Here is a 27,211-nt window from a genome sequence, read left to right as displayed (position 1 = left end):
ATGTCTTGCAAATCACCTCTTCCGATATGCTTGTTGACACTCTCAAAGAACTCTAATAGGTTCATGAAACAGGACTTTCTCTTTCAGAAGCCATGTTGGCTCTTCAGCAAGACTTGTTCTTCCATATGCTTTACTTTATTTTTAATAATACTTTCCACCAGTTTCCCTGGGACAGTAGACTTCGTGATACAGTTTTCTAGCTAAACAATGTTTATAAAAATGCATATATTAGGGGGAAATTGCATAAAAATGAATATATTCGTGAAAAAAACATACTGAAATACATTATATGATGAGAAATTGCTTGCACGTAAGTGTATATTAATCAAAACTGTGTATAAAAATATGTTTATTAGGAAAAAGTTGCATGAAAATGCTGAAGAATTTTCATGAAGATTTTTTTTTTTAAAAAAGAGGATTTTGCAAAAAGCTGCAGAAATGTGGAGAACTGAATTTCAGACTGGAAGAATTAGTAACTGAGAGAACCTCAATGTACTTATTCTTTGATTCATACTCTTGAGTTTAAACAATACATGTAATGAAAGTAAGCAGAGTGTTATAGGAAGGAAAACACAATATATTGCATTGAACCTTGCTGGGACAAATTGGCGTACAGGGATTTTGTACTTTCTTTTGGTCAACAGAATGTAAACAGCAATTGCAACTAAACCTGTGTGTTACATTATTTTGCTACTCCACATCTGTCAGACTGCAGACAATAGGGTTTCCAAAAGTTAAACAAATCCCTTCTCTATTTCATGGTGCCTTTAGTCGTGTCCCTTAATGACTGCATTAAAAATATCAGCACCCATTCAGTGACTCTTAACAGTGAAATTAGCACAAATAATAGTGTGATGGTCTTGATTTAAAAACTCCACCTTTACATCAAGGTCTCCCTAGAAAGAAAGAAGAGGAAGTCATTAGATCAGAATAACCCTGCAATGATTGGCTAGCCCCTTTTGGGGGCATGTTCACTTATAATGTCATCACTGCCACTGGTGGTTTTGCCACTCGAATAATACTTGTATTTCAGAGGGCAAACTAGAAAAAGCCTACCTGAGGGAGCTCATGGAATCCCAGCGAGACAGGCCCTTCATAGTAGATTAGTTCTGCAAAGGAAATAAATCAGAAGCAAGTGAGAGAGCCAGAAATGATTTTACAGCTAGGTAGTGTACTGTCTGTGCATATAATACCCATGGTTATAATGGATAACTCCAATATCCTGGAAGAAAACTAGAAATGAAATCCCTGCTCAGAAATGAACTGAGATCCAGAGTTGCTGTTCCAGTAGATGTCTAATGTGCTTTCTCCAGCTCGCTCCTTCCCTGGTGCATTAAGAACATACAAACTTTTCGGACATCTAGCAGTTTATCACAGTGACCGGGACATATGGGTATTTATAGCTGTTTTAACTGAGTGTGGGCAGTAGGACTCCTCCTGTATACCAAATAGATGCGGCCAGTGCCAACAAGACTGGAACCAAAACAGGGCCAAGAGACAGAGATGGCCATTCATTTCCAAAGCATGTCTTGGAGACACATGAAAAGGGGCTTTCTTGCTTGTTGCCTCCATGTTGTGGAATACTGTTCCTTGCTCTAGACCAGGGTGGGGAACCTCTGCCTCAGGGGGCAGACTTACCGTATTTTTTGCTCCATAAGGCACACCTCCTCGGGGAAAAGCCCCCAAGAGCTGCACACACGCTCCGCGTAGCTCTTTAAAGGGAGCGTGGCTCTTGGGGGCTTTTGCGGGAGGTGGGGTAGGGAGAGAGCCTCGCTCTGACCCTTCCCTCACCTCCCGCAAAAGCCAGGGATAGCCTCACAAAGGCTCCGCAGGGCAGCGGGATGAAGGCTCCCTGTCTTACTTCCTGTCTTACTGAGGATTTGCAAACCCCCAGAAAAATGTGGCCTTCTGATTTAACATGTGCACAGCAGTTTGTGTTGGGACCTGCGATGGACTCCAGTACTCTCTAATGTATTTTCTACAGGTTCTTATTAAGCACTTCATCAGAATAAGGCAGACTGCCAGGAGATCTGTGGATGCCTTTATTCTTCTTCTCATTTTTCTTGAATTCAATATACGAGAGAGAGAGAGAGAGAGAGAGAGAGAGAGAGAGAGAGAGAGAGACTCGGAATGTAATGTTTCCATCAGTCCGACTTCAATAATTTGCATGATTGGTTGCTCATGTAGTATTTGTCTATTATTCTGTGACATATTTTTTAAAAAGTGCTAGCAATTCCTCCGAGGCCATCTTAGTAGATGAACTGTTGCGTGGTCATGAAACTCACAGTGCGGTATTTATTATGTTTCAGAGTGAGATGTGACTGCAGCAGAGAAAGAGCCACAGGGGCCTTTGCACATGATTACCTTATTGTGTTATCAAAGCACGTTTCTTTCTCATTTATTGCACACTGTCCATGTGCGCGCTATCTACCGATAGCAGAGGGCTGCACAGCAATGAGCAGTATTCGATGCTCCACCAAGCAGTAGCATGTTCAAACTGCCCTTGTAGTTAACCTCTAAAAACCTGCTTCTGTGGCTCAGCCTTCTCCTGGCCACTGAAGCTTGACATGTTGGGTCCCCAAATTCAGTGGCAGATGTTGGTCTTTAACATTTCAACAGCACCCGAGCCCCAGCTTTACAGAGGCAAACTGAGGACTATAAGTTGAGGCCTTTCATGATTGAATTTAGAAAAAGTCAGATTTTGAGGATTGGAGCCCTGCCTGGACTGGAGAAGGAAAGTTGGATAAATCCCTTCATGCAGGGATTTACTGACTTTTGGGATTTGGACTTGGGTCGTGAGGAGATTGGAGCTGTGGGGGCCTTTGGATTTGGAGGAATTTTGAAACATGTCCTGAAATACCTTATGGATTTTAGATTTAACCATGGAGATTTGGTTGACCTGTCGAGAAGGAATAAAAGCATTGCTAGGTTGGAGCTTCCCCGAGATCTGCTCTTCAGTATCAAAGGAAGGAAAATAAGAACAAGATCAGTAGAAGACAAAGTAAAGTGCATGTATAAATATGAAGAAGACCTGCAGAAGGGACTTGGAAAAGAGTTAAGAGCCTCGGACAGAAGATTACCAGGTTGATGGACTATTTGGAATTGACGAATGACTGGCAGTATCCGAGACCAGGGAGAAGAGATGGTGGAAGAAGATTGGAAAAAGTTTTAAAGTTTATTCTCAGAAATAGAAATATTGTAAAATTACTGAGTGTTAGAAAAATGTTGGAATGAAATTTTATGGCTTTAGTTGAAATGTTATAAGGAGTTAAGCATAAATAAGCATTATAGTATTAATGGAAAATAAGGGTAAAAATAAGTTAAGATATTTATATGACAGAAAATAGAGAAAGGGAAAGGAATTGCTGAAACAATTAATAGAAGTGGAATACAAAAAGGGAGGTGGGAGGAGGTCGATGAAACAAGGGTATGAAAGATAGACTACTGAAATGGTATGATGTATGTTTTTAAATTGTTTTTGTTTTGTTTTGTTTAGGTTAATGTTGTGTTTTGTATTGTTTATATATTGTATTGTATTGTTTTTTCCCTTTCTTGTTGTTGTTTTTCTTTTTGTCCCTTTTCTTCTCTTTCCTTTTTGTAAGTTTTAAAAGTAATAAATATTATTTAAAAAACAACAACATTTCAACAGCACCCTATGCAAAGCCAAAATTTGGCACCCCCCCATCTCTCACCTTCCCTTCTGCTCAAGTCACTATGTTGTAGCTGAGAAGCCCTGCAGTGCCCTCTAGTGCTGGCGCCCAGTGCAGCAGAACTTGTTGGACTCGCCATATTCCAGGTAAGTGTATACAGTATAGCATTTCAGGCTTAACAAACAAACGTGTTAATGGCGGATGACCATTTTCCTTCTGATTAATTGATAGGGCCCACAATGCTTAAAACTCCTGAATGACTTCTCACGCTGCAGGCCAGGCAAATGTAATTCCTCCAAATGTCAAATCTGATGATCGAGAAAATTAAAATATGCCTTCCCCTTATTGTCTTTATTAGAAGCTAGGATAAAATGAGGAGTCATTTTAAGTAATGTGGGAAGGAAGCTTTAAAAAGGCTGTTTTAGTATGACTTTGCAATAGGTCATTATATTTATGTAAAATTCATTAGTGAATTGTTCCAAGCAAGGCAGCTGATTGATTGATTGATTGATTGATTGACAAATCTTTAACGAATTGATCACCCTGCTTACCAGTTATGTATACCAAGAATACAATTTGTTTTACCCCTATGGTATACAGCTGTGGAAATGCATGTTTGGCAGTGGGAATGTTGTTCATTATCGCAAACACTACTGATATTTTCTCAGTGTTGTTGATGTGACCAATACCATGCATACCAGTGTAATGAAAACAGTGCTACTGCATATGTACTGAATGGCAGCTGTGTGTTTTGCAATTGCTCCATGCTTCTTGCATAATTTAACCCAGTCATATTTCTACTTGTAGACATTTTGCTGTAATCAGGAATGAATGGTAGTAGGATTGATCCATCTAGTTCAGAACTGTCTTCATTGACCGGCAGTGGCTTTCCAGAGTCACAGGCAAGGGACAGTCTTAGCCCTACCTGGAGTTGCCAAGGATCGAACCTGCAACCTTCTGCATTCAAATCAGGTGTTCTACCACTGAATTACTGCCCTTTCCTTGCTAAAGGTGCTGTGCTTCACTTATCCCTTGGGCTTGCGTTTATTTAAGATGTTTGTGTCCTATGTTTGCTCATCCTGGAATTCAACAAGACACCCATGAGCTTTCCTGGTAGTCTTCCGTCCGTCCATGTGCTTACCAGACCAGAGCAACACCTGTCTACCTGTAAGCTCTGTATACCTTCACATTGTGCTCTGCCTTGTAAGTAGAACCTCCTACAAGAAAATTCTAGCACAATGCTTTTTGCAGGAAAAGATTTTGACATGGAAAATTGTTTGTGTAAAATTAAACAGGCTGGTCAGATATTTCCAATCTGGTGTGTTCAACTGACACGACACCTTCTCCCTGCTCACTACAACTGCTAGCTACTGAACATTTAGCATGTTATTCCTGAAAAATTAATCACCTCCTTTCTTCTTTCCGCAGTAAAGAAACTCTGGGTGATCCTCTTCGCAAAGTTCCTTGGAGTAAAACGGAATGCTCGCCCCATTCATGCCAAGAGTTACTTCCACAGACAGTTTCCTGATGCTGTACCCTGTAGAGAGAGACAGAATATAAATCTAATGAGCAATTGTATGGAAATCAGAACATTGTCACTATGTTAGTTGTTGTTTTTTAAAGAAGAGGGAGGGAGGGAAATCTTGTTCATGGGTTTAATCACCACTATTTATTTATTTTAAATATTTCCTACTTGCTCTTCATTGCCAAGACAATCCCAGAGAAGGTTACATTAAAATAAATGCAAAACACATATTTAAAGCAAACACAAAGAACAAGCTGAAATCAACAGTATGAACAACAAGTTCAGCTTGGCCCTGAAAACCCAACGAAGTCCATGTCCAGTGAATCTGAAAAGGGAAGGAATTCCATTACTGGGATGCTGATGCCAAGAAGGATATCCTTCAAATTTATGCATATTGAAGAGGACCTTGGTGACAGCAAGATGTTATGTGTTTCTGAATGTAATAAATAGTGATGGTTTCCAAAATTAGGCAACTGTCTTATACACACTTTTTTGGGAGTAAGTCCAACTGAACACATATGTCCACAACGGCCACATTAGACAAGTACATGTTGGAGGAAAGACCTATTATCAGTGCACAGATTGGCCGAATGTATCTAGACACACACAAAGTCTTGCCCCGCTCCCTGGGTACTGATCTGGATTGGACTCTTGCAAGGGCAATTCGTCGCATGTGATTTGCTATTACATAGATAAAAGCAAGTTTGGAAGTAAGGAAATTGGAGCGTTGCTTCAGCACTGGTCTGAAGTCAATGGGTGCATTATACAGACTGCCAGAGAGTGGTCAGGTTGAGCCGCCCGCTTCCCTGGCAGGGGTCTGTTTTGGAAAATAAAGATTATGTGTCCCATTACATAGGTATGTGCTATGCCATACTTGAAAGATACCCTGCAACCCTTGTGTTTGGTGCAGCATAGGAAGAGAGTGTTTTTAAGCTGATGGTAGTTCAGGGGAGGAGTCATCTGAGACACTCTGAGAAGGAAGGAGGGTAGAATATCCTTTTCTGAGACCAGGGATGGAGACCTCATTGTCTAGGGACATCGCCTCTTGGGTGCTTCAGGGACTCAGTCACTCCCATCCTTGGAGGTATCATCTGGCTGCGGTTGAGTTCTGAGGACTGAGAGTCCTGGGAGACAGTCAAACACATTATACTTACTTAAAATGGTTGCTATTCTGATGTTAATAGTTTCGGGCACTACACTGGAGCAGGTGTCAATGCTAAAAGCCAAATCTTGCAGTGGATCTGTGAAGAAAAGAAAATGAAAGCCACAGATGAACCAATTTTCTATACATTACAAAGGAGACTTGATTTAGGAGCAAGTGGACCCCTAAATGGGAGGTTTGGTAGAAATATCCAGAAAATATTGCTCTACTAATCTGGTGGCTCCACTGGATATTCATTCATGATGATTTGATGCTACCAGGGTGGACACACACAACCCCTCTGCTTGCAGTTACACAAGTTCTGGGCTGTCCACACTGCTGCATTTCCAGTCAGTACCATTGCCGTAACTTCCCGCTGAAATCGTCTCACTTTTTAGACCACAAATGTTCTGGTTATTTTTGTCCTGCTTTTGTTGGGCTATAGCTCCTCTGGACGGCAATAATGTGGTAGCGTTGGGAAAGCATTACAGGACAAAACAAAGTAGAAGATATTTCCCACTAATGCACTAATTGCATTAAGAATAAAACCTGAAATAAAACACCAGTCTGGAGGGGCCCTAAGATCAAATGTCCAATGAAAGCGCCACTCTGAAATGAAATGTAATGAGAACCACTATTTTGGTCTGATGATGTGCTGTTCCATTTCTCTATGAGAGCCACCATGCTTCCTTATTCTATGAACTCAAGGAACCTCAAAACCTGCTGCAGTTACATAGCAGCATAGGAAGCTGCCTTGTTTTGCTTTGGGTGCAAAAGTGGTATATAAATAAACACTAGCATAGCATAGCATAGCATAGCATAGCATAGCATAGCATAGCATAGCATAGCATAGCATAGCAATTGCCCCCAGACCCTGATGTCCATATTAATCCAGAAGAACTTGTGCAAGAGGAGCCCACAATGCCTGTACTCCTGAGGTCCGAGGAGGTCATGCTGCCCTCCTCTGACTTTGAGGGTTCCAGGTCATAAACTCGAGTGGGACCACAGTCTTCCCATCTCAGGTGAAGCTGATGACTACTAAAGCAAGTATACAGATCCAGCTTCTCAGATTTGCAGTTCCTTTTGGAGGCTCAGTCTGAGGCTGACTGGTGCTGAAACAACATTTGAAACAACTTGTATGGAGTCTCCCACTTGAGCTCTGTACGGAGCTGTCCAGGGTCACCCAGAATTCTGAAACCATTGTATTGCCACCCCTTCGTTCCTTCTAGATTTTATCCAAACCTGAACTCTTTTTGGGAGTCAGACCCCCAATACTGCTGAGATGGCACTTGAAACAGAGCAATCCCCCCCCCAATAACCTCATAGTGTTTTCCTCTGCTTTCATTATGTGCCAGGAACTACTTTATGGGCACCAAGGACCACTGGTGGTTCCCAGGCCACAGTTTAAAAGCCAATGCTATAGAAAAAAAGGCTGCATTTTCCTTTGTTCTTCATTCACTGAAGGCCAGACCTGACTTATGGGGCAATTATTGAAATGGAGCCCTACTTTCGCCCCTCACCATTCCTGCTCTTTCTGTTTTCAGTGGTTGCATGTCAAAGCTAGCTAGGCTTCAAAATTTCCCTACTGGTTTTTGAATATTGCAGGTGTGATCTCCTAGCGTTCGTGTTTCTCTGTTCCCTCAGTCTTCTTCACTGGCTGCCTTTTGTGCGGGGTGCGGAAAATGCCAACACAGTTGAAGCCATGTCACACATTAATTTCAGCCAATGAGACAAGCACCCAATCATCTCCCTTTAATGTATGTTGGGAACTTGGCAGCAATCTTTTTCTTCTTTTTTTACACTGTTACTGTTAGAATGTTGTTTGGTGGTTTTTTTCATTTAAAAACTTCTGACAATTATTTTGTAATTGTATTTTCGGGAAGGACCTACAAAACCAGGTTGATTTTGACTTCTCTTTTCAGTGTTTTCATTACCCCTTTCCCATTTCCTCCTCGGCCTCTTCTGGATAATGGTAATTTGACTTCTGCAAGAGAATGTTTTACTTCTTTTTATTTTTGTGCAGAAGGTCAGGGGTGGGGGGGGAGAGAGAGAGACACTTCCTTCCTTCTTCAAAATGTTGCTTGTATGCTAAAAAACAAAAAATGTTGCTTGTATGCTGCACAAGTCACAGATCTGAGAACAGTAATTCTTCTATCTGTGCATTGTGCCTTCAAGTGTGGATTATTTTTGCACCTGCAGTGGGGAGAGATGTACAGCAGCTGGCATTTTGTATTTTGTTTCAGATGTCATGAAATCTCTCTCTCTCTCTCTCTCTCTCTCTCTCTCTCTGTGTGTGTGTGTGTGTATGTGTGTGCAATCTACAGAATGGCAGATTGGGCTAATTTCAGTAAATGCAGCATTTTTTCCTATCCTCTACAGCAGGCATGGCCAAACTTGGCCCTCCAGCTGTTTAGGGACTACAATTCCCATCATCCCTGACCACTGGTCCTGTTAGCTAGGGATGATGGGAGTTGTAGTCCCAAAACAGCTGGAGGGCCAAGTTTGGCCATGCCTGCTCTACAGGGTGCTGCAGGCCATTTAAGAAAACTGTGTAGCTTGGGATACACAACCTAGTGGGTTGTGCCTGGGACAGCCAATTAACACGGCCCTGATCAACTCTCATGCTCAAAATAGCCTGGGTCCCGTGTCACCTAACTGTCTTGTCTGTCTGCTGTTTCTGCGCTCCCCAGGTTGTGTGGTGGGGAGGCTGTTGGTGATTATTCAGCTGATAAAGGAAAGGTGCTGTATATAAGCTGAAAGGCATGCTTGTCTATATTGTTTCCAAATTTTTGATGCTGAGCTATGCTTTTGAAAGCAGATTCTGGGCTTAACTCCAGGTGAGCTCTGGCTCGGATTAAGCAGTGCACTGTGGGAGACAGCAATGCTTCTGAATACTCATTGCTAGAAACCACAGGAGGGGAGAGTATTGTTGTGCTTTTGGGCTTCCTGCAGTCATCTGTTTGGCCAGTGTGAAAAATGATGCTTGACTAGATGGCCCAGCAAGCTCTTCTTACGTTGAAATGCACAGACTGGGAAAAGAAGCCCAACCCAGTTTGCAGTCCTGACTGAGGACCAGCCTTCTCCTTATTTCACTCAGGGAGCCCCATTCATTCACCCATCCAACTGCAGGCTGCAAATGTACACATCCTCAGTTCTCACAGAGTCATAATGTTTACCCTTCTTTCCTAGGAAAAAATGACACTCTCACTTCAACTTTTCACGTCGCTGCCACATTCTAGAACAAGTGGCACTGTTGAATTCACAGTCTTCCCTCCACCCACTTTCTCCAATCTGTTCTCACTCGCAGAATTCAAAGTTTACTCATCACACTTCATCCTTTTGATCATGGAATAACTGCATATGCACCATGTGGGAACCAATGGGAAGCCGCAATGCTCTAAGAGAAAGGGAAAAAATGGTGAACTGGACCTTAGCTCTGGGAATATCCTCTGAGGATGGAATATTGTTTCCAGTAGGGGTTGACTGCTGTGCCACACAAACTCTGCACGGAGAAAGTCCCAAGGACAGCTCCTGGCATCTCCAGGTAGGTTTGGGAAAGAGCCCAATCTGGAGAACACTGGACAACACTGAGCTGGACAGACCCACAGTCTGACTTGAGAAAAGGAAATGAACTCCTGTTCTGGAGATGAAGCTTGCTGAGATGTGTGCATGCACAATGACGCCCTATCAAAAAGGCCTTCAGCCAGGGAACAACTTGGGTAAATACTTGGTTAGCTGCCTGTCCAACTCTGTACAGTGGTACCATGGGTTAAGAACTTAATTCGTTCTGGAGGTCCGTTCTTAACCTGAAACCGTTCTTAACCTGAAGCACCACTTTAGCTAATGGGGCCCCCTGCTGCCACCGGAGCACGATTTCTGTTCTCATCCTGAAGCAAAGTTCTTAACCTGAGGTACTATTTCTGGGTTAGTGGAGTCTGTAACCTGAAGCATCTGTAACCTGAAACATCTGTAACCCGAGGTACCACTGTATTCTTATCTCTTTCATGCCTTCAGCCAATAATCTAAGCAACAGGTTGCTCTGTCCCAAACAATGAAGTATCTGATGCTCCTATGAGCCACTGGGGAGAGGAGACCCACCCAGCATTTTGGAATCACGAATAGAAACATGCTACAGCCCTATTCAGGTCTTCAAAGAAACAGGAGGGAATAAAAACATGTACCAGCTCTCCCCCAATGCCCCTTTTCTCCACCTGAACCAACCCAGATCCCTTGGATAGCAAGGCTGAAGATCTGATGGTGGTTCTTTGTGTGGCTGAGCATGCTTAGAACCTTCCCTGTGCTCAGGAACCCTGGGTGTGCAAGGATCCTGATTGCCACGGGAATACTAAGCTAGTTCAGCCAAACGCATGAGATGGGATTCACCTAGGAGCCCTGAGAATTTCCACTTACACAACAAGCCTTTCCTCTCCTCTCCTTGTGCATCCTGTCCCCCTGAAATTAGCTCTGGAGGGGGTCAGGAGAACTCCTAGGAGGAAGGAGAGGGGGGAATCGCTTTGCCTGTCAAGCTGCAATGCTTATGCAGAGTGAATGGTCTGAACAGCGCAAAGTCAAATTCCTCCCATAAATAATTCCTATTCAGGCATTTGGCATTAATGAGTGAAGGCATAGCCTACAGGGACACTGGGGGGAGGAGCTAGCACCCACAAACTCCTGCCCCTTCCACTCTTTCTCCCCTTTTGTTCTTTGAATACCTGAACAGGGGTTTAGAATTGTTCCATCACCTCCTCCACCAATAACCTCTTACTGCCCATGCATGATTTGGTTCAATAACCCTGAATGGTTAGTGGATAATTTTCTAACACATTATTGCTTTAAATTATTTTTTGTAAAAACAGAATCCTGCAAATCAATGGCATGGGTTTCTACTAAGGCATCGATCTGGCTGAGTTCATGCAGTTCTTAGTGTGTGTTTGCGTGGGGGGGGGGGGGATCCTTTGGCCTTTCCGTATTACACTTCTGGGAGCAGTGAAACAATGGCAGGGCAGTGAATTACTTTAGCTCACTCCCCACACACCATCCCCCAGGTTCACACTAAAATAGAGCAGGAAGGAAGCTGGAAATGAACACATGAATGAATAATTCTTAACACTTACATAGTGCTTTCAAAACCCTTAAAAATACACCCTCTCATTTAATACTCCCAACAGCACTGATGAAAAAATGATTGCAGGACATTTTTAAAAAATCATAGTTAAACGTTTTTGCCGAACGCAGTGTTTCCCCAAACTTCTGACAGCTGATGCAAGCTCTCCCCCTTCTTTCAGCTTTACACTTGCATAGTTGCAGAAGGTCATTAAAAAGAGGTCTGCAGCACTGTGAACACACTTTGGGTTTCTGCCACCCCACTTCCTGCTGGAGGATGAAACAACCCACCCCCCAAACAATTTGCCTGAGAAAGGAGGAAGTTGTAACATTTCAGGCAGTCAACCGGTTATGAGGCATGTGTGCCCCAACACACCCAAAGGCTTAGGATGCAAGGCCAATGGGCAGAGTAAACGCTTTTCTTACAGATTTCAATCCCTGGCGTCTCCAGGCTATTGCTGCTGCTGTTTTCCTCTTAAATATCTCAGATAGCAGGTGAAAGGAAAGACCTCTATCTGAGACCCTAGAGAGTCACTGTTGGCCAGAATAGACAACCCTGGTCTCTCAGGAGCACCTGTTTCCCCGCTCTAATTCGGCATACAGTGGTACTTCTAGATGCGAACGGGATCCATTCCGGAGCCCCCTTCGCACCTAGAAGCAAACGTAACCCGTGTCCACGCGTCTGCGTGTGTGTGGGTCATGTTTTGGCGCTTCTGCACATGTGCGTGACGTCATTTAGAGCATCTGCGCATGTGCAAGCGGCAAAACCCAGAAGTAACGCGCTCCATTACTTCCGGGTTGCCGCGGAGCGCAACTCGAATGTGCTCATCCCAAAGCACATTCAACCCAAGGTATGACTGTACTGGCATTTGGTTCAGGTGTCACAGCCAAGTCATGGTTTCATGCCTGCATTTCCCCCGACGTGCTTCCGTTGTCTCCTCTCCCTAATTTCCTGGCTGGTGATAACTCATCTTCGCTATAACAAATGAGTAGGGCAAACTTTGATTACTGCAAACCATGGTAAGAAGACTATGACACATTTGGTCATGACAGGCTCAATCTCAGACACCTGGGCTTTTTAGACCAAGAATGAAGCGTGTGGCCCTGCACACACTCAACTTTGGTACTTCTATTAAGAAACCACAGTTTCTTAAGGCACTCTAACAGGGAAACGATGGTTTAATTTCCCTTTGCAAACCAGGATATGCCCCCCCTGAAGTGTTCTTATTGAAATGTGTGAGGAAAAGGAGGCGGCTAGGGGAGGAAAGAATACACAGCCAAAAAACTATGACTGATTAGACTGAGATTAGACTGAGTGGGTGGCATGGCAGTGATGCCCTGCTCCACCATGTAGTGTGCTCTGCTGCCCGCCATGTGCACCCTGGTTGCTTCGCTGGTGATGCTCATGATGGGTGGGGCAGTGAGGTCACAGGAGCCGCCAGTGAAGTACTGGCACCTCCCCTCCCCCTTGGAAAAGAAACACTGCCTGAGCATATGATGGAGGGGCTCACAGTGCTCACACCATTAACACCCCAAGAAGGTCTTGCTTCTCCCATTGCCTTGAATTCCATCATAAATCAAGCATCTCTCTCCCTCACAGGCTTCAGCCTGCAGCCTCCTGCTTCTAGAGCACACACACACACACACACACACACACACCCCTCAACTGAACTCTGGATTTTGCGCTTTTTGTGCCATTATCTCACCAAGAAACTGGCCCGGCTATTCCAGCAATTAAATCCTTGCTTTGATTCAGGAACATGAAGGTAGGGTTGCCATATTTCAAAAAGTGAGCTTTTTTTAAAAAAAGTTTTGCCCGAACATCTGGGTTGCCATATGTTTGGAATTCCCAGACACTGTATACAAGGGCTGAATCCTGGATATGTCTGGGGAATTGGATGTATGGCAACCCTGTAAGGGAACTCAGGCAAACAGCCCACCCCCCAGAATTCACAACAATAGGTTTTTTTGCGGTTTAATCTTGGAAACATCCAGAAGTGTTTAAATCCAAGTGGTGAATTTTGCCTTTCCCCCTCTCCCTTTGCCGAGACCTGAAACGGTTCTCGTGAGTCTACGTCAAGCAATATAACTTGAACTGCTTGGTTGAGTGTGAAGGCATCAATATTTGGCCCTCAAGGAAAGGACTGCCAATACTGCAGTGTCTGTCTACCCAAAGAGCAGAGCCTGGCTGGGACCAGCTCATGTCATCCTGTGCGTCAGGTACCTGAGTGCTTTATAAGTCGCCCTCTATTGACATGCCCTGATTTGTGCCTCACATGATCAGTAAAACCATCTGGCACCTAATCTGTCTTTATTGCTGACTCTCCTTAAGCATGCACTGGGGAGCCATTTGGGTACCTTGAAGCTTAGGGATATTTTTCTTCCTGCTGCCACGGTGTTGATTTCTGGAAATAGCACCGGGTTATGCTTCATGTTAAATGACAGAGTTTAATCTAAGCCCACAACCTCTGGGAAAGACAAATCTGAAATGTACTGGCTTCTGGGTTTGTTTTTTTTCTTGATCTCTTGTCACGATGGTTGATGAGCCTGGGTTTTAATTTGTCAGAGTGACTGAGAGAGGGGGGGGACAGTACTTTGGCTGTGGAGAGAGAAAAGTGTGTGTGTGTGTGTGTGTGAGAGAGAGAGAGAGAGAGAGAGAGGGAGAGGGAGAGAGAGAGAGATCGAGAGATCCTTTTTCTCCTCAGGTATGAACTTTTTATTTTTTAAGAAAAGCTCTCTGTGTCTCTGCCTGCTAATTTGATACAAAGGAAGCACAGAAATTCAGACAGACCTAATCTTCCGAATCACATGCTTTTGATTTAAGCTCTTTTGAGAAATGAACTGAAGAAACTGATTCATAAGAGCCGCAGCTGATAGAGGGCTGGATGTTTAATCCAGGTCCAAGCCCTTATTCAGCCATAAAACTCACTAGCCTTCAATCTGTCGCTGGGGGGCAGGGACCAATATGCATAACCCTGCTCCAATATGGCTGCTTTTTCCCCTCAAGAGAAGACACTTCAGGAGGGTCCCATTTTGATCAGAGAAGTGGAAGATAACCTGCTGGATGCGCAAAAATCTATGCTGTAGGGGGCATAGATTTGGTCCAGAGGCCCCCATTTGCTAACCAACCAGAGTTAATTCATTTACTCATCCATTTGTAAGGAAAACCAAGCATTCAAGGAAGTTGGGCTGGCTAACACCTTTCAAAACCATGTATAGCATTGAGTTAACTATGTTTACTCTGATGAAAACCTCATGGGTTTCAGTGGAACATGCTACCAAGGTATAGGATTGTGTTTGCTAGTCAATGTTTGTGGCATGGACCAGATGGTATAAAGTTTGGGAGATATATAGGAAAATACTTTAAAAAACAAAAACAAAAACCTGTCTGCTTATCATGTGTGTGAGAGAGTTTTATTTCATTTTATTGTATTTGTATCCTGCTCTTCATCCGTAGATCTCAGGGATGCTCACAACTGGCTTTTACAACTGGGTTGTAAAAAGTGGCTCATCTGTTGACAGTCCCCTGTTTGCAGGACTCTTCTATTTTAAAGTCCAGTTTAAAGACAAAAGAACCACAAGGTTTCCCATCAATGGCGAGCAGGACCTGAACAACAGACCGAGCAGGCACCCTGCTCACCTGTTCCCAACCTTCTCTACAGTGGTGGGATGCAAATTTGTATTTCTATTTGAATTCTAGTAATCATTTATAAATCTGAAGCTGTGCATATAAATTACCTCATGGGTTTTAAAAATGCAAATACCCCCTACCCCATGTGTCTAGACTAGAGAAAAGGCTCACATGTAGCAAGTCTAGAAAAGCTGAGACTGTCAGGACTGGACTACCAGTAAGAGGGCATCTGTGTGTTTTTCCTTTTCTGAAGGGACAAAACAAGCCAGTTTCATAGTGCCAGTTCTATTTTCCTATTACAGGAGGGGAATCCGCTTACAATACCTGAAAGCTAACTTCGTCTCCTAAGAATCGGCTGCTAAAAGATTTCATTCCAAATATTTATTTGCTCCTCGTGTCCCTCACTGGTTTTATTTTAATGGATGTGCAAAGCTGCGCCTGAGCTTCAGGGAAGGGGAAAGCAGGGAGGGCAGCCTTTGTGTTGGGATGAATTGGAAAAACAAACGCTCAGATTCTTCCTTTGCCATTAATCACTTTTCACGTCACGTGCCTCTTATGAATGAGATGCCTATGAAGCTAATTCCCTTTGTCCCCACTGCAGGGCGCATCAGTGCAGCGCAAGGCCAGCCGAGGTGCCGAGTTGAAAAGGAAGCACTGCCAAGCGACTGCCTTTCCATTCATTTCGGAGCAGCTTGTTTCCCTTATTCTTTCCAGCAGATCTGAAGAACAAACAAGCCCACAGTCCATGGGAAATGCTGCCGCGTGGAGCAGCCGCCGCATGGCTGAGCACGGCGACAGCTTTGGATAACATGGCTCCTTCTGAGTAGCACATTAAGCCTCATGCCAGGTGGAATGGAAGGGTGTATGAGTGGAGGTGGGGGAGAGGGAAATCCAGAATTTGCACCACTATGGCAAGCAGCCTTTCAATGTCTATGCTACAGGTGAAACTTGAAAAATTAGAATATCGTGGAAAAGTTCATTTATTTCAGTAATTCAACTGAAAAGGTGAAACTAATATATGCGATAGACTCATGACATGCAAAGCGAGATATGCTTCTACTTCTCAGAGGTCCAATATTGCTCCATTTGCAATCCTTGTTTTGCTGATTTCATTTAATATTCTAATTTTCTCAGATTGTTAATTTGGGTTTTCATCAGCTGTATGCCATGATCATCACAATTATAACAAATAAAGGCTTGACATATCTCGCTTTGCATGTCATGAGTCTATCTCATATATTAGTTTCACCTTTTCAGTTGAATTACTGAAATAAATGAACTTTTCCACGATATTCTAATTTTTCGAGTTTTACCTGTACAGAGAGAAAATAAATTGGTATATAAACATGTATGATAAAATCTTAAGAAATTAAGAAGTTAAGAAATTGCATTATTCTAAGCTATGCCTATTTTTTTGACTGCTCATGTGTCATCTTGCAGTGGGCCTGTCCTTGCCTCCTTGTTGATTTTATTAGAAATTGGTTTGAAAGCCCAAATTCATGCTGAATTGGTGAAAGACATATATTAGGGACTTTTATTTATGATATCTCTGCAGGGGTGCCAACTTGAATAAAATATTGGGGGGGGGGCAGGTAAGTCACATCCCATATAATTGATCACAAGATGCGGTGCACACACCTATTGAATGCCAATGTCCATCAATTTGGGAGGGGGCCTCAAATATTTTATGGGAGGGGGTGAATGGACCTTGCCCCCTAGGCTTTGGCTCCTATGTATCTCTTTATTTATTACAATTGTTTTTAATCTTGATGACTGAAAGTTTCATCATGCACAGTTTTATCTCATGCAAAGCTTCCATGGCCCAGTGGAAGCAGATTAAGAACACAGAATGAATGATACACTGAATGAGACTATTGATCCACCTAGCTCCACATCATCTACACAGACCAGGAACAGCTCTCCAGCATTTCAGACAGGAGTCTTTCAAATCAGTGCCAGGAAAGTCAGGAATTGAACGTGGAATATTTGGTACGCAATGCATATGCTCTACAACTTAGCTATGGTTCATCCCCCCCAAGCTATGGTCCTATGATTAGGCTGGAAAACAATTGCTCCAATCTAGTGATGAGTTCTAAACACAGGAATACTGATGTATGCAAGAAGCTCCTTGCACAGAATGGTCTCTCCATTTAGTTAAATGGGAGGAAACAATCCACACAGACAGTGTATTTTTGTATCTGGATCATTTTTGTATGTCGATCAGGTCCCTCCACTGAAAAAAAAGCTGGAGATTCTTGCACATGAAAGGAATACACACACCCACACACACCCACACCCAGATACACATAAATCTCTGGACTGGGATGAGTGACTGTCCTAGATTAACCCAAAACCTTTTGTGGCTGAATGTGGAATCTGCCACGGGTCTGCCATGTCCAACTCTAGCAAGCCACCCACTGCTCTGCAGCTGCCTGTTTTCTGCCGATCAGGAAAAGTTAAATGGAGCTAAAAGATCTCACCACAGCTTCTGTAGTTTACCTCCAGCCGATCAGTCTTGCAGAGGAGGTGCGTAGGCCATTCAGCACTGGGGGTGGTATAAACCAACAAAAAGACAAAGGAAACAACTTTAAACATCTTCATGCTGAGGAAGAGGGACTGTGTGCTTGTGTCTCTATCTTGAAAACAGTCTGTTTGCCTGCTTCCTCCTTCTAGTGAATGTGGCAGCTCCAAGCCACTACACAAACTGCTTACACAAATGTTAATCCAATAAGGGCTTGTGCCTTGAGATGGTATAAAAGAGTGAGCAACTGGCTAACCAGAGGGGTGGTGTTCCTCTTTTAAGGTCTCTGGGCTGTGTTTCCTGCTACTGTGTGCTAATAATGAAGGGTCCAAGAATGAGTCACTCGCTAAACCTCAATTCCATGCGGCAAGAACACTCATGCTATTGCCCATGCAGTCCCCAAAAGCCTTTATAGCACTTTCATGCTTCATCAGGTTACAAGAAAAAGTCCAACCAGTTCTGCAATCTCATACATAATCCACTCAGAAATAAGACCTACTGACTGAGTTCAATAGGACTTACTTCTAAGTAAGGGACTCTCTGCACTTTCCATTTAAATAATGGGATAGTTGCTGTGTGATGCAATGCTTTTAAGAGTGAATTTGAAGCTGATGGTCTGCACCTTTGGTTGAGTATCTCTGTTATTAGAGAGTGAACACAGAGCTTTCTTTCCCAGACTAATGGCGGGTTGTGTCTGAATTGAGAAAAGTTATGTGGCTGTAGTTTCATCTCTTATGTAGCCTCGTGTTCCTCCAGCCAGTAAATGTCACAGTTATGAATGTGTACACAGGAATAGCCCTTCTCTGCTATTGTTTTGCTTTGGTTTTTTAAATATAATAACTTGTATTATAAACTTGCGGGTGTTCAGGAGATGAGAAGAGGTGAGAAGAAAGGAACTACATGTGTCAGTTTGAGCTATGGCTTGCCCTGGAAGTCTCATCTGTCTGTCTTGAGAGACAATGGAGTGCATTTCCAAGGGTGAAGCCAATCCGTTGCATTAGCAGTACCAAAGTGACCTTCCATGGTGTACAAGCCTGGGCAGTGTGTATGGAGGTCCTGGGCAGCCCAGACAACAAGACCTCTCTCTTCTCCTCACTGATGTCTGCCAAAGGAAAGCAGAGTGATATGTTTGGCACCAGCTTGGTTGCAGGAGTTGCTGGAAGGAGCCGTACAAGGCGCTATCCAACTGTCTTAGGGACTCCACTCCTGATTTGCATATGGTTTACCTCTTAGCCTTTTCTTCTCCTAAAGATAACCTGCAAGGCAGCGGGGGTTTAGGATAAGGGGGGGGGGGTTCAGGATTTAACCTCCTACCGTCGGACCTGTAAGACAGAGCTATTCCGCCTGGCCTTTAATTTGAATTCAGCCTGATCTTTCATTTCCCTTCCCTTCCCTCCCCCTCCCCTTTTATGAAGATCACCCGCTCTGAGACCCCACAGCTAATTCTCCCCTGGCCTCCTCGCTGGCCCAAGTAGGACCAATTCAGCCAGCTAGCCCTGGGGATTATCTAATTGATTTTTTATTTTTATTGTTATTCCTGTTTTTATACTGTATTTTATGCTGCTTTTATGATTAAGTGTTTTAAATTTGTTGTTAGCTGCCCTGAACCCGGTTTTTGAACCGGGAAAGGCGGGGTATAAATAAATTTATTCTTATTCTTATTCTTATTCTTATGATTTATTCTTCTCCCTGATGGGCTACCTTCCCAGGCTGACAAGCCCCACCTCCCCCTGCATGTGTAGAAATTGTCTTCTTGACCATTGGCCCCACTATTGGTCTCTTCTGCTCAATCTGCCAGAGCCTGTCTTTGCATGCAGGGCAAGTCCCTAACTCACTGAGAGTTTGAGACCCATCGTCTTCCCTCACTTGGTTTAGCCAGCCAGTTGGAGCTGTTTCTAGGATGTGGCTGCTGTTGCATGCTGACAGCTTCTAGAGACCACAGCTGAGAGCTGAGTGCAGGGTGGACAAACTACTCAAGAAGGAGCATAATGTGCCCCCCCCACCAGATGTCAGATTTTGTTTTGCAGTAGCTTGATTTAAAAACCAAAACCTAACTCTGGACCATAAAATTTCCCTGCCCTGGGTTATAGTGAGCAAGTGCTGAGTTTCAAATGCTCTCAACCACGCAGCAGCTATGTCATACCCACTGGTGTTGATGACACACAGAAGAAGTGCAAAGGGAAGGTGTGGAAAGTCAATTCCACTTCTCCTTGTAGAACATCAACAGAAGAGGAATGATTGGGTAGTACTAGGGACAACCCTTCTAGAAGCAGCTCGTCTGGAGTTTTAAAGGTGGTGGTTTTGCCCTTGTGTTTCATTTTCCCGGTCCGGATTTGGAAGTCTTTAATGCTGCCATCTTAAATTTAATGTATCACATAAGAATTGCATATTTTGATGTGTTTAATTTGTGTGGTTTGTTTTTTTTAACAAGAGCAAAATTATACACCTGATGGGTCTGGGAATGGATCCCCATAAAATGGCTATGTAGTTTTGCCTTGAGTGGTCCATTTTATTTCGATAGAACTACTTGCAAAGCAAGGTTTTAGCACACTAATGGAAATGAGGATACTGCAGAGATGTGCATTAATGAAATTAATGTTTTTGAATGGATCTACAGTGCAGCTTCTCACTCGATGAATTGACTGCATTTAAACACATTCACAGATTGAAAAACGTCAGTGGTAATGCTGTGTAAGGATCCTAGGGACAGAGGAGAGTTATTCTTATGTGCTGAAAAACGTATAAGGATAATCAAAAGTTGCCACTGTATGCAAAGCAAAAGCCATCATCATCGTCATCACCATCATTTCACTTTAAGCTTCAAAAACATTTCATTTCCCTCTACTGCAGTGACACACCAGAGCCCAAATGACTTCAGAAAAAAAGCAAGCATGAGGTCCATCAATACTGTGAAAAATCCCAATTTAAAAGATGTGTTGATATTGATTTGTCAAGTGAGCATTGTCAGCTTCGGGTGAGGCAGAAATGATTGCTTCCAGAGGGCAATGGGAGCAACTTCTCCCTGGACGCTACTCTGGCGCATGTTCTTGAGAACTTTATCAGCGTGAGGAAGGGAGGGGTCTCACTACAGGGGAAAAAGCCTCTTCCTGGTCTCCTTTTAAAGTCATTCTTCATGCGACTGATACATGCATGGAAACAAGGAAGTGGCAATGTAGTAAGTGGCTCCACCCTCGGTTACGTGCAATCATTACACAGTTGGCTTCTCAATCTTGTGGAGAAGGATGCTGTGGTTGTCTACATAGCCAATATCTGAGAGGGGCTAGGGTTTCCCTACTACATTGTTGTGGATATTTCACCAGTATAGTTCTATGATGTGAGAAATGGACTATACCAGATCACAAGAAGCTGTTTTTTATTAAAACAACAACAACAACAACAACAACAACAATGAAAGGGAATATTATTGAGTGGCAGAACATGGAACCATGTGTTTCAATCTCCTTTGAAATTGTTCAAGGGGTTAGCACAAGAACTTACACTAAATACTCAGGTTGCCCACAAGTGCAGCAACACTTTCTCCATTTGTTATTGTCAGTTTGCATTTCTAAGTGCAGAAAGTATTGATCTGATGTGTAGAGATCTTTCCTGTTCTAATTAGTTCAAGAGGGTTCAGGAAGCTTCTCTGTGTGAAGAAACAAGCAGAAGGTTCATGATGTTTGGGTTCCTTCTGAGAAGCTGAGTACAACTGGATTAAACTGGTTCTGTTATCTCTTCTGTCAAGGTCATGCTGACTATTATAAGAGGCCTGAAGGAGCCAGGGTTTTACTTTCTCTTTCTATCTTTTTTACTTCTGGTGTGGTGTTCTGTACATAGTATGTTATAGTGTTAAGGTTTAGTCTTATTATAATTTATTGTAAGTTTAAGTTAAGGCTGCTGCAACTGGATTTCTTATGGACAGTGCCAATCCTGAATGTACACTGATACCTCAGTTTTTGAACGCCTCTGTTGACAAACATTTCGGTTTACAAATACTGTAAACCCGGAAGTAAATGCTTCAATTTTTGAACACGTCACAGAAGTTGAACAAGCCACGCGGTTTCCACTGAGTGCAAGATCCTGAGGCCTAACTGTCGGCTGTTGAGTTTTCGGTTTTTGAACGTTTCAGAACTCGAACAGTTTTCCAGAAGGGATTATGTTTGAAAACCAAGGTACCACTGTATTGGATTAGTGACCATTATGCTCATTTGTCTTCAGTAGCAGTAAAGCTCTGCTGGATGAAATACAGTTGCCTCTGGTCTATTTTTTGGAATTCCTGCAGCATGTTTATGTTTTTACTCTGCTAACTATATGCTGGAATCTGCTCTGGATCAATATTGAGCAGAATTGCATGACAGTTATTTCTAGCAGGTCTCTGACACTGGTGGCAATATATACACATTGTGGCTGGTAGCTGTTGATAGCCTCACCCTCCAGGTTGGTTTTCAGAGCCATCCAAAGTTGGTGGCCATGGCAGCATCTTGTCGGGGTGAATTCCATCACTTAACTATGAGCTGTGTGAAAAAGTACCTCCTTTTGTATGTCCTGAAACACTGAGCTGCATTGTATGGCACTGAGTTCTAGCTTTACGAGAGAAGGAGAATCATTTCTTCCCCTTATGGTAAGCCATGAATCATTTGATACATCTCTCTCATGCTGCCTACCTTATCCTTTCCCCCCCAACCTACTGCTTCCATAGCATTCTATTTTGTGATGACTTGATATTAGACTAGTGGTTCCCAATTGGTGGTTAACCCACCCAGGGGATCCATGGCAGCATTCAAAGATCAAAGGGACCTGTTGAGGGTCAGCAGTTACGGTGAGCCACTTTGAAATCTGTTTGCAGATGCATTTTGAACCCAAGTGGGCAAAGCAAGGTTCACTGACAGCCCTGATCCCATGGCACTCAATGGGGAACTCGTAAGTGCAGCCGATCTCAGTGGGGCTCTGTCAGCGCAGATCAGTGCTTGCAAAGTAACAATTGAGAGTTCATTTTATATACAGAGCGGCACATGTAAGCACAAGTCAAGGTTTGCACTCTTTGTGTTGTTTTACTTCCTGTTAGAAGTGGGCAGGTTCAGAGTCAGCCCATCTAGAACTGAGCTGCAGTGCAGATCACGTAAGTTGGCCCAGGAAAGGGATAGCAGGGCCATAGATCTGTCTAGTTTGATCAAACAATTGATCAAGCAAACCAATAGCAATGTCTGGTTAAAGCAAGAACAATTATCCAAGGGAATGTGAGGGAGAAGGAGTGTCTGGCACTGGCGGCGAATGTGCTGTATTTAATATTGACAAAAAGTTCCAGCTGAGAATTACGTGCGAGTCCAATTTGGATGTTAGCTTGCAAAGTCAATTTTACACATTCTGACCTCTTACCGCCATGCGTGAATTCATATATTTGGCTTGTAATCCCCATGGAAATCAATGGGATTCACCTCTGAGGAGGCCTGTGCTGCTGTTAGACAGTAAGCTGCCACAATTAGCAGTTTGGGAAGAAAAACCACACGCACTAGCAAGGACAAAATAATTGAAATAGATCTACATTTAAAATTGGTACTGAGACAAAGCTTCCTTGTGCATGTGTGAAATCTCACCCAAGTAGTGAAATGATTTTTTTTAAATTTTAAATTGACCAATGCCACTTCAAAATTCAACGCACTAACTGTATGGAAAATCTGAGGTAAATGTGCAGGATTATGCTGTATAGGAAGAGGCAAGAGGCAGGAGATACCCAGATCATTATGGCAGGGAATCTGGTTTGCAATGCAGCCTGGCTTAGTCAACTATGCCTAGAGGAAACAGAGAATTTCAGCATCCATTTTCGGCGGCTTTTAACGGTGACCTGTGCCTGCTTTGGGTCGCCACTTATAATGGAACACAGGAACCCCGTTGCCCCAGAGGCGGAGGCTTGTGCGATTGACTGACCTTCCAGTTGTACGGTTTGTCACAGATCTGCTCAAGCTGACAGCAGCACTTGCCGCTATGATGGTACAAATGCAAATCATGTCTTCCGTCATTTTTGTTCTTTGTTTTTCAAAGACATCTGCACTGGAAGCTTTCGCTGGTAATGTTAGCACATCCTTGTCTGAAAAGAGGCATGTGTTAGTCTTCAACCCTTTCTAGATCCAGGGCCTCTCCGAATCTGCATTTTGGGACCCACATATTTTTAAAATCCTCTAGCCACAAATATTGTTTACCCTTCTTTCCCATCTAAATTAAGGCAGGGAACCACAGGCCTTTGGGGCCAAACGCCCTCCAGGGCTCTGGGCCAGGGGTCTGGGACTCTAAGGAGGCTACACACCAAGGAGAGCCCCATGGCATGTCCTGTTCCACTCTCTCCTCAAGTACTTTTGCCTGGGTGAGGTGTGGTGTTGAACTGAGCTAATAATAATTTATAATAATAATAATTTATTCTTTATACCCTGTCTATCTGGTTGAGCTTCCCCAGCCACTCTGGGTGGCTCCCAATCAAGTGTTAAAAACAGTACAGCATTAAATATTAAAAACTTCCCTGAACAGGGCAGCCTTCAGATGTCTTTTAAAGATAGGATAGCTGCTTATTTCCTTCACACCTGAAAGGAGGATGTTCCACAGGGTGGGCGTCACTACTGAGAAGGCCCTCTGCCTGGTTCCCTGTAACCTCACTTCTCACAATGAGGGTGTTGGGGTTCAGAACTTACTGGGTTAATGTTTGTTCTGAGTGTGCCTCCCATTCTGACGTGGGAAAGGAGGGAGGAGCTTGTTGTTCTCTCTGTGTCTCTGTGAGAGACGGACGGAAGCCATGAATGCTAGCAGTCCGGGAGAATTTGGGAAATGCTGAGCTGTAAATATTTGCTGCAATAAAGAACTGATGAAATTTGGACACACACAGGTGCTTCGTGTGTTTGTCTGGATCTGAAGCAGACTGCGACAGTTTTGATCCGCTGTGTTTTTACTCTGCTAGACGAAACCAGGAGTCAGGAAGAAGGTCTGAGAGCAGCTTGGCTGGGAAGCGTGCCGGACCGCATTATGCTGGGGCTAATTGGGGCCATAAAGCAATTAGCTGGCCAGTGCAATTAAGATCTTATCAAGATCGTTTCACAGGTTATGGGAGGACCTAATTACCGCTAATAAAACTGTTGCTAAGAGTCTGCCGGTGAGCTTTGAAGTCTTGAAGTCAGCTTCACAATAGCTGGAAGACGCTACTGAGGCAAGAGTTGCTGAGGCAGAGAGCTGAAAAAGCAGCTGAGAAATCGGGTGCCGGAGGGCTGACTGGTGAAACGTGAGTACAGCTGGGCCCCGGGAAAGAGGAGAGAATGGCAGACAGCCAGGTTCTTGAGGACGTTCCGCTTGAAAAGCTCACTTTAAGAAGTTGGGCAACCTGGTCCAGAAGAGTAAGGGGTTGGTTTCTGGTTACTGGGCTTTGGAATGTAAGCCAGAGAGAACCACTTCCCTTGAATCCAGGTCCTGAAGGGACAGACGTTACAGGCTTTGAGGCTGCGTTGCCTGAAGAAAGCCAGCAGAGAATGCAAAGAGAGCTTGCTATGCTAAAAGCATGCGTACATGCATCACTTTTGCCCAGTTTGGAGGGCGTAAAGTCAGCAAGGGCTGCCTGGGAGGTGCTGAGAAGTTTGTGTGAAACTTCAGCAGGAGGCCAGGGCCCTGGAGGAGGCATGAAGAGCCCAGAAATGGCTGAAGCCCTTGTCCCTGAGGTGCAAGTCGGGGGGGCTGAGAATTCCAAAGGCAAGTTTCAAAAGTTTTCCACTGTGAGTGCTGAAGTGAAACGCAGTTTCAGCGAGGGCAGGGCTGGCACAGAGTGCTCTTCCGGAAGAAGGGGGGCCAGGCCAGCTGAAAGGAGCCCTGGGCAGTATTTTTCCACTGGGGATCGTCGTCATGCAAAGGCTGGGAAGCGGCGTAGAGCTAGGCGCTTCAAGGTCGGCCACCTGGACAAAGTGAAGATAAGGCCTAAAGAGTCGTGTGGGAACGCAGAGGCCAGGCCGGTCTCCAAGGCAACGGAGGAGGCTACTTCTACGGAAGCTGCCAAGGTCCTGAGCAAGGGGGAGTTGGTTGCCAAGACAACCAGTCAGAACTGCTGCAGAAGCCCAAAGAGGGGGGGCAGCGGGACATTTGTTGCCAGTATGGCTTTGTTTGAGGACAGCTCTGAGAGACACACTAATTTTCGTTTTGTAATCGACTCAGCAGCTAACTGCAACCTGATTCAAGAGACCCCTGCAGTCGAGATGTGGAATTGCAAGGCAATTCCGGCTGGGAAAACTGTTCAGTTTGCAAATGGGACAAAGAAAAATGTGACTAATGTTGCAAATGTATTGTTTTCTGTTTTGCAGGAGCAGATGGAAGTTTGCATTGTGCCGGGAGTGCAACACTGTATTTTATCTGTGCCTTATTTGTTGAAAAAGGGGTTTAAGGTTTGCTTTGAACACGATGTTTGTACAATCTCCAAAGGAGGGAAGCAACTGGTCAGAGTTGCAAAGGGGCAGAATGATCTCTTCATTCTTAAAACGTCCCTGGAGGGTGAGGGGAAGGTTGAGAAAGCACAAGCCCTGCGTGCTACAGTTCCCACTCATGTTTCATGTTCGTGTGTGTGGCATAAGAAGACAGCGCATGCTTGTCTTGAAGAACTACAGGTGCTACCTGAGGTTTCCAAAGGCTGTAGAATTGCAGAATGTGCAAGAGTCCTAGATTGTCAGGCTTGCAGACAGGCAAAGGTAAGAGGGTGCAGTTACCCCAGGGTGGAGAGGGTAACCACAAAACCTTTTGATCTTGTACACATAGATCTGTTGGGTCCCATGAAGGAACCAAGTTTGGGAGGGGCCAGGTTTCTGCTGACACTGCAGGATGATTTTTCGCAGAACACCTGGACACATGGTCTCAAGTCCAAGGAAGATGCAGCACAGCTGATTAGGTGTTGGATTGAGGAGGTGGAACTAATGTTCTCCACCAGAGTCGGGGAAATTGCTAGTGACAGAGGTTCACAGTTTACTGGGTCTGCTTTGCAGAAGTTCTTTCACAAGAAAGGGATAAGTCACACAGTGACTTCTCCTCAACAGAGGGGGGTGGCAGAGCTCAGAAGTGAGGCTCTGGTTAAAGCTGCACAGGTGATGCTGTCAGATTCTGGGTTACCTCCAAAGTTTTGGATGGAGGCAGTTAAATATGTGAGCTTCACCTGGAATCGGTCCTACAATTCAGTGGTAGGAGACACACCGTTTTTCATGCTTCATGGGAGGAAACCACAGGTTCACTTCCTCCGTGAGTTCGGATCAACGGCCTTGCTGCCGGTGCCTGAAGCTTTGCGAGGGCCAGGTGAACCCAAGTTCCAGAAAATGATCTTCTGTGGGTATGAGCCAACGGCTCGTGCATGGAGGTTTGCGTATCCGTCAGGTGATCAGAGTAAGTTGCTGATCAGTAAACACGCTGAGTTCTGTAAGCAGGAGGAAAGGTCAAAGACCCCTGCCAGACGCGATATTCTTTCAGAATGTCTTTCCGATTCAGAGCAGGAAGGTTCTGATGAGGAGGAAGGAGAGCCAGGGGCTGAGTCTGCTGATGACGATCAGCTCACTGACCAAAGTCAGGAGCAGGATGGGGCATCTCCACTAGTTGTAAAAAGAGAGCCCAAGAGTGAGCCTAGTTCTCCTGTGAGGGTAGT

The 27,211-nt window shown here is 44.1% G+C and overlaps 1 protein-coding gene across 1 annotated transcript; it reads right to left on the bottom strand.

Annotated features, from left to right (window-relative positions):
- Positions 1 to 75: 75 nt before the first annotated feature.
- LY86 (lymphocyte antigen 86) lies at positions 76 to 17,822 on the bottom strand. Its single transcript, XM_079985119.1, has 5 exons — positions 17,531 to 17,822; positions 6,330 to 6,416; positions 5,059 to 5,187; positions 1,057 to 1,109; positions 76 to 896 (listed from the first exon to the last, which is right to left on the bottom strand). The coding sequence occupies exons 1-5, from the start codon at positions 17,649 to 17,651 to the stop codon at positions 813 to 815; spliced, it is 474 nt and encodes a 157-aa protein (XP_079841245.1). The 5' UTR covers positions 17,652 to 17,822; the 3' UTR covers positions 76 to 812.
- Positions 17,823 to 27,211: the final 9,389 nt, after the last annotated feature.

This window comes from Podarcis cretensis, assembly GCF_951804945.1.
Source record: "Podarcis cretensis genome assembly, chromosome: 7".
In the NCBI taxonomy this organism is placed as follows: domain Eukaryota; kingdom Metazoa; phylum Chordata; class Lepidosauria; order Squamata; family Lacertidae; genus Podarcis; species Podarcis cretensis.
The sequence above is the reverse complement of the archived record's forward strand: the minus strand, read 5'-3'. Positions and strand labels throughout refer to the sequence as shown.